The sequence below is a fragment of the Hibiscus syriacus genome, unplaced genomic scaffold, assembly GCF_006381635.1.
Source record: "Hibiscus syriacus cultivar Baekdansim isolate YM2019G1 unplaced genomic scaffold, ASM638163v2 tig00116939_pilon, whole genome shotgun sequence".
In the NCBI taxonomy this organism is placed as follows: domain Eukaryota; kingdom Viridiplantae; phylum Streptophyta; class Magnoliopsida; order Malvales; family Malvaceae; genus Hibiscus; species Hibiscus syriacus.
In genome coordinates, this window is record NW_024063477.1 from 1,426,976 (window position 1) to 1,435,375 (window position 8,400).

General features: G+C 35.4%; 1 protein-coding gene across 2 annotated transcripts; it reads left to right on the plus strand.

Moving 5' to 3' along the window:
• The first annotated feature begins 7,374 nt into the window (after positions 1 to 7,374).
• On the plus strand, positions 7,375 to 8,168 carry LOC120188182 (cyclin-dependent protein kinase inhibitor SMR10-like). Of its 2 annotated transcripts, XM_039191694.1 has the most exons (2): positions 7,375 to 7,962; positions 8,011 to 8,168. In XM_039191694.1, exons 1-2 carry the CDS (start codon positions 7,567 to 7,569, stop codon positions 8,116 to 8,118), a joined length of 504 nt encoding a protein of 167 aa, XP_039047625.1. In that variant the 5' UTR covers positions 7,375 to 7,566; the 3' UTR covers positions 8,119 to 8,168. The 2 variants fall into 2 exon arrangements, with proteins under 2 accessions (XP_039047625.1, XP_039047623.1); XM_039191692.1 differs by having other exon boundaries at positions 7,375 to 8,168.
• Positions 8,169 to 8,400: the final 232 nt, after the last annotated feature.

Genomic DNA, 8,400 nt, shown 5'->3' on the forward strand with positions numbered 1-8,400 from the left:
AATCAACAGCTGAACTCCTAAGCTTGAACAATTTCTGCATAATCCAACTGAGTTGTGGCTTGTAATTAGCTTCCCAAAAAATAGCCCCCTTCAGGACATATTCCTTAACCCAGGCCACCCAGAGAGACCCAGCATTAGTTAAAATTTTCCTGATCAATAGGAAGCAACACATCTTGTTCCAGCAACCCAAACTTTTTAAACCCAATCCACCTTCAGACTCTCAACAAAGTATGTTTAAGTTGAGAGAAACATAAAAGTAGCTCTGGGTTGAGGAAAAACCTATCGAGTCTGCTTGCCGAAATGGCGGATCCTCCTCTAAACCATGTAAAAGCGCTGCCCGATATTGGTAGATCAACCAAATTCCTTTAAATGATGAAATCCATCAACGATCTCAAGGAACTCTCCCAAGCAGCACCACCGATTTTCTCCTCTGGTGTTTTAACAGTGTTTAAATCCCCTCCTAAGATTACTTGTAGCCCCAAATACTCAATATATTCTGAGAGATAGATGAAAAATTCCTCTCCCTTTGACTGTTAGGGGCGTATACATTAATCACACCAATCTTAAGATTAGATTGGGTTAAATACCCTTCAAGAGCCACAAACCTCTCATTCACACTGTTTACACTAAAAAAATTTACATCCCATAAAGACGGTAATCCACCCGACGCCCCTATAGATGGAACCAGCGCATACTCACCAAATTTACATCCTTGTAGCCTCCTCAAACACCTCGGTTTGTCTGCTTCTAATTTTGTTTCCTGGAGGATAACAATTCTCGCTTTGATTGAATGAATTACACCGCTTGTCAGCCCTTCCCAAACCTCTAACATCCCAAGATAGCATAACACATAAGGATAGATGAAAACTCACTAAGAAATGTAACTCACCAGGATAAACGATCAGAGGCCTGATTCAGACTCCAACGCTTCCAGTCTCTCTAACCGCCGCATCTGAAGCTTTGAAAACAACCCCCAATTTCTTCTCAACGCCTAAAATAGCATCTAGTTCCGGAATAGATTCTTGCTCCAAACTCACAGAAGGAGAACCCGCTTCATTTTGCACCACCCTACCCGTTTTGCATGATTCTTCAAGGTACGGGTGTACGCTCCTTTTTTGAACTTCACAGACTGCTCATTTCTTTTGAAAGGAAACAAAGACCAGTGGCTTTTTAATCTTGTACTATTTCTCGTCCCTGCTTTCCTCCTCCTGGTTATGTTTGTGACATTTAATTGTGGGCTCAGCCCCACATCAGAAGAGACCACCTCAATTGGGACCTCATGGAGCCGAGATCCAATAGAAATGGATGGGCCTGAGGAGGCCTGTGAATCTGGAATGGCATTTGTGGGGCTATCACATCCATTTTTATTTTCAATATTTAAAGGTCCACTACTGGATAGCACCGGTACCTCAAATAAATCATTGTTGATATTTTTTTTGTTCCACCTGAATATTCCTACCGACAATTTATGTTGGATCTGACCCTGGTGCTAGGATTCTTATCCACAGTAACTGGCACATTTAATGCCACATTTTGTTCAATTTCCATCATATCACCACACCGATCCGAAATGCAATACAAGTCTTTTTCATTCCCCACCACCTCGTTAAAAGGTGATCTCCCATCGATGAAGACCCGATCATTTTCGAACTCCTCTGTTCTCAACATGATTGTTGAGAAACAACCATTAATATTAATATTCAATCTGTTCTGAATAATCGACTCCTTCTGAACTGACATCAACATCTTAGCTTCATCAAAACGAGATCGACTACGAGTTTCCTCGGCTATGCTCAGGACAGAACCCCACCTACTGCAAACTTTTGAGAAAAAGCTTTCGCTCCAAACTGCCAATGGAACATCCTTTAACACCACCCTCAGTTTGATCCTTCGTTTGCCTTCAAAACCATCTAATCTCTCCAGTTCATCAAACCACATTCTAGCCATTCATTTCTACTGTTCCAGCACCTTGAAAAAGATTCGTGATCTGAGAATTGTAACACCGTTAATAGACCATACCATGGACACACTATAACATTAAAACCATCTGAAGATAATGCTTCTTGAACTATGTCCACGTTATACATCTTTTTGATCTCCCCCACGAGGCACCATTTGGTCCACTCTAAATCTGATTTGAGGATACATATTGGCTTATCCACCAAAGTCGACTCATCCTTGGGAAGCTCGTTCACCAGTCCGACTGGAACTTCATTGGTATTTCTGCAGCATTGTCTAAACACACTCAGCTCCTCCTTGTTTGCCATCATGTCGCCTACGATAGCATCCTTGAAAGACCTGGAATCTCTGAGCGTTGAACTTTTCCTCCATACCTTTGCTTTTTCAGCACTGACCCCTTGAAAATCCTTCCCATAGTTGTATGCCAGGAGTACCCTGATGGGATACCCATGGATTATTCTTCCATTACCTCTCTCAACTGCTCTTCTTGCCTCAGCCATATTCTTGAGTTTAACAAAAGCAAAGGTTGTCTTATTCGATTTCCTTTTCTCGTTTTGATAAGCAACATAAGCATCTAGAACTCTCCCGTATACCTGAAAAGCTTCCCTCAGTTCTTTTTGATGAACTCCTTTACTTACGTTGTCTACAAAAACAGCAACTCCCAGCCGACGAATGACTCTCTTTCCTCCTTAGCGAAGCTCCGGTTGGGCTAAAGCTAATCTAAACTCGAAAGACCCAATTTTTTTTATCGGTTTTTCGGATTCAAAAATTAGAATTTAGTTGATTCGTATCTACTTCAATTACCTAATTTTTCCTCAGATATCCAATCTAAATTATGCGTAAATAAAAAATAGATCAAATATATTTTAGATTGATCAACGTATTAAAACAATCATGTCAAATATTTTAAACACCCCTACACTTAATTTACATCTCAATTCTCCACCAAGTTGGCTTCTATTTTAAATGTGTATTAATATTTTAAATATAATTTTAATATTGGGTTTAATAATAATATATATAATTTTGATTTTTATTCACATTATATTTTTTATTTAATCTCTTTAATTTAATTGACAAAGATCAAATTATAATTTTAATACCTAAACTTAACATTATATGCTAATTCAATAATACATTTAAGGTGCGTTTGGTTCACGGAATGTAAGATTACTAGTGGGAATAAAAATTACCAGGGAATAAGATTACTGGGAATGTTGTATTTTTTGTTTGGTTGGTTTAACAGGAATGTAAGATTACCGTGTTTGGTTAAAAGAATAAAAGATTATTGAAATGTATATTTTAACAAATTGTCCTTATTATATATTTGTTTTTTTAACAAGTTGGAAAATATTTATATATTTTATTTAAAAAATTTAAATTTATAAATTTTATAATTTTTTTTACAAAATTGAAAATATAAAAAGATTTAATGAAATTGTAAATTTTTATTTTAACCCCTGAACTTTATATAAAATTTTAATTATAGACTTTTTTTGTAAATATAAAATAATTTAATGATAAATTTGTAATTTAACCTTCGTAGAATTTTTATTATTCAATGACAGAATAAAAATATTTTTGAAATACATTTTTTTAAGGGAATTTTAATCCAAAACGTTGATAATCCAACAATACCTAAGGAAAGTGAGGTAATGATATTCCCGGTAATATATCCAAAAAATCTACTATTGGTAATGTAAGATTACTGGGAATGACATTCCCGGCTAACCAAACGAATGAATGTGGATTCCATTCCCATGGGAATCTCACATTCCCTCAACCAAACACACCCTAAAGTTTAATACATAAATTGATACCTTCACTTTATAACTTTTTTCAACTTAGGACCTAAATTCAGATTTTTTTAGTAACTGAATTTCAAAGCCTTCTGGGAGTCTTCTTGACTTTGCTAAGTTCTTCAAACGATTAAAATTTCTACTTCATATCAACTTCTTGTTTTGTACAAAACCCTGGGACAAGACTCGAACATATTCCAACTAATCAAACTGATCTCATTACAAAATTCTTCGACTCTAATTATTTCTGTTTTGATCATTCGATGGAATGACCTGTTTTCAGCTCTATAATTCACCATCATCAACTTTCAAAGTCAACCCAAGCTTTTTTTCAAGGAGACCAACCATGGAAATTGAAACAGGAGGGAATGCCCCCCCACCACTATGTTTTTCTGCTTTTTAGACGAGGATGTGATTGAATTTGATGCAACCACACACAATAAAAAAAGTGGTCAAAATCTTCTTAGAAGTGTAAGACCATGATGATAAAAGGTTACATTACATGGGTTGTTGTGTTGGAATTCTGACATTTCCAATGCGTAAGTCACTGGCAACAGACACAACTTAGTGGACAACATCACTTTCTGTACTCAAAGAAAGAAAGAAAAAGGGTCTGATACAACCAGACCCATCTGGCAATTTGGCCAAGGCACCAGTCCAGCCGAATATCTGGACCCAGATCCCCATCAGATTGTACATACATACATACATATGTACGTACGTACATACATACATAGGGACTGAACTTTAGGCTTAGTTTGTGATGCAAGCTGCCAGGCCTGTGATATAAGAAAACTTGCTAAAAACCAAGCCAGAATCTGCAAATTAGTCTTATTTCTGTCCTCCAAACTGTTGGTTCAAGTACACTGATAAATATTCTGTACGAAATTCTTTAACTTCAAAACTTGTCTTTGTTTTATCAGATGAAGAAGGTGACAGCTTTCATACTACTTTCATAAAAAAAAAACTTACAGTTTACAGTGCTACCAGGGTATTTGATATATGATAATAAACCAGTAAATACTATTTGGCTAAATATTCTTTAGAGTACCCTGAGCTCTTTTTATCTTCCCATGTTCCTTGTTTCAACGGGATGTGACTGTGAGTGCCCCCATCCCATGCATCATTTAGATCCAAAGTTCACACTGGCACTGTAGGTTTTTTTTGCTAGCCATGATTGTTTTGGAATCACTTTTAAGTTCAAATGCAAAGATAGATAATTTTATAATCATTAAACTGAACAGCCTAGATGTATTTGGAACTTGAAATTGAGTTAATGATGATGAATTGCTAGCAATGTTTGCTTTTAAGAACTCTCTTGGAAACAATAAAGTTAGCCCCTCCCTAAAGCACGAATTTAAATTGCAATCTAGATCATGTTTTCAGTTGCGTTGCATTAATTTTTATTGCAGTCATTATAAATATCACAATCGTATACTAATAATTTCAAATGATACTGTTATCAATATATAACGATTGCGCTAATGAACCACTATTTAAATCCAACTCTAAACCATCTGGAAGAAAGCTTTACTTGATTGCTTCCCCTAGGAGTGTGTACCCGACATCACTTTTTCTTTTGATCTAATCTCTTTCACCCCACAAACGCCAAGCTTTTCTCCTACCTTTTTCCCCCAAAACACACACGCATAAAAGCTTCAATAAAATAAAGCATTCACATGCAAAACCTCTCAAAGGAACCATGTCTGATTTGCTATAAGGGTGGTCCAAGAACACAGACTAGTTTGCGTCTAGGGTGTGCCAAATGACAGCCTTTTTTAAGAAAGTGAAAAACCCAAACTTGAAAACATGGAGATCTGTGGGGTTTGATTGGAAAATGTAAAGAAAAGCTGTAGGGGAGAGTTGAAAATTTGGGAGAGATGATTGTGAGGGAATGGGACATGCATGATGGTTGGCAATGGTGGCAAAAATCTTCCTCCATGTGCCTTTGACATCAAAATTATTCTGCAACATCAGATCAGATGGCGCATGTTTCAACAGTTTCTTCCCTTCTTCCCCTTCATTATTAAATTTGCTTTAATTACTTTTAAACATGTTCTTAAATCACTAAACCCTAAAAAGTTAATTCTCCAATCCAGATTCACTTAAGAAGCAAAACCCTTTATCTGCAATATTGCTGGCATAGTTTTCCTGTTCGAAACATATTTTGTTAGGTGGAGGATCTAAAAATATTTTTGATATATATATATATATTAATATTATGAATCTATTTTATTACGGATGGACACGAATAAAATTTTAAATTTTATAGTGAACACAATCCGTAAAATAGGTATCCACCCACTCATTAGTGGATCCGCTACTGTTCACATTAAATTGATAATACGAGATGATAGGGCTGGTGATAGTTGTTAGTTGAGTGAGTATGAATAATGAAATGATGGAAGGATCACCAAATCTCAACTCCTTCCATTTTTTCATGGGAAGGAACCCAACATTACTGATCCCTAACAAAATTATGGAAACCACAAATCTATAATCAATGCCACTGCTCAGCACAAGTCATTAACATATAGGTGCTGACATTTGAAACATACACGTACTGAATTTGATCTTTTTAAAGGTAAAAAAATACTCGAACCGACAAAATTAAGTTCCGAGTACTCTTCCTATCCCAGTTTTGATCATTGATGTACATTGATTTTGCATTTAAGCATTGTGGAGCCATCTATTTTTGATTTTTTGATTTTCCTGGCTAAGCAACAAGGAAAAGAAAAAGGCTATATGGATAGCATTGATGGGGCAAATATTAGATGAAAGCAAAAGTTTCTTCACCTTTTAGCAAAAATAAGTAATAACTGCCTAGAGTTAGCTGGATCAGTGTACAAAGAAGATACGCTTAATCTCTTCATATCTTCGAGTTTCTTATTTTCATTATTAACATGTCGACTGAGTTTTAATTCGATTGACACGATTGTTATTACAACATTATTGAGGATCGTTCCGACACCTTACTTGCGTTTTAAACAAAGCATGTCATGTAAGTTTCCTTAATAATATCATGAGATGGGGTTTGATTATCATATCAAAAACGATCCTTTGGTCCCCATTATATAGCAACCCACCCACGTGCACAGAGATACATCAAAGTTCGTATATGAGCCATCATAAAAGAAAATGTACCATATGTCCTCAAAGTATGATCCTCATTTTAAATTGGTCCATAAACTTTTAAATATTTTGATTGCATCCTAAACTATGGCTACCAGTCTAAATTAGTTCTCAAACTTTTGAATATTCCAATTTCATCCCCCAAACTATGACCATTCTAAATTAGTCTCCAAATTTTTTGAACATTCCAATTTCATCTCAAACTATACGTATATACCAATCACATTCTTTGTTGGTAAAATCATTTGGTCAAATTATATTATTATATGTTTGGGAAAAAAACAAAATTTAGGTTAAACTATAGTTGAAACTAATTACATATTTGAATGAATTTGGATATGAAATTAGAATGTTCAAAAGTTTAAGGACTGATTTAGAATAAGAGTCATAGTTTGGGGATGAAATTAGAATACTCAAAAGTTTAAGGACTAAATTAAAATGAGAACTATAATTTGGAGGCATATGATGCAATTAACTCAAAATAATAGTGAATTCCAGGAAAACAAAAGACCATGATTTGTGTGATGATTTATGTTTCCATTATTCTTTGTTTTAAGATCAAAATGTCAACCCGTTTTTCCCCTTACTAGCTAGCTTCTTCTTCTCCTTTCTTTTGTTGTTTTTTAGCACCTCATCGACCACCTCTTCTCAAATATTATTCCTTGTTTACTTCTTAATGTACGCAGAATTCAGCCAGGTTTCTCTTCTTAGCATATCGAATTCAGAGCTGATCCTTGTTAAAGACGAAACAAAAATGATCGAGTTCGATATCCTGAAACGACCCCCATTGGGGTTTCAAGGGGAGTGCTCTTGTGAAGCTACAGGTATTTATAATTCTTCGAATGATCGTGATCGAGAACGACGAGTACCGGAAGAAGATTATGAAGAGAAAAAAGGAGAAGAAAGCAACGTCAAAGAAGCAGCTTCCATGGAAAACAAAAATATATGTTTAGGAGAATTCAAGGCAATGATTGATGATGATGATGGATTCAAGACTCCCACGTCTTTGGATCACAGAATCCCAGAGATGAAACAATGCCCACCTGCACCAAGAAAACCAAAGGCGAATAAAAGAGGAGCATCGGAAAGTATTAGTACTGCTGCAACTTCAAGCACAAGCAGGAATCTGCAACTCGATCTTTCCCAAGTGGTGGATTCCTGGTTTCCTTCCTCACTTGTTGATGATTTACACCGCAAGGTCAAGAAAGCTCGAACACAAGAGAATTGAAGTTAATTAGTTTAGCAGTAATAAAATATTAGGTAAAGATTTTTTTTTCATGTAAAATAAGAAATCATATGATATAATATATTCATATGAAAATCAGGCATGCATGATGCATGCTATGATGCTATCGCTTGAAATTAAATTACGAATATATCAGCTTTTTATCTGTTTATATTGAATTTTTTAAGGATAATTTGCATTGCTCTCGAGTTCAAATTCTGACAATTATTGTTTATTTCCACTTTAAACCGATCAGGCTATACATTTATAACTCCAACTATTCTT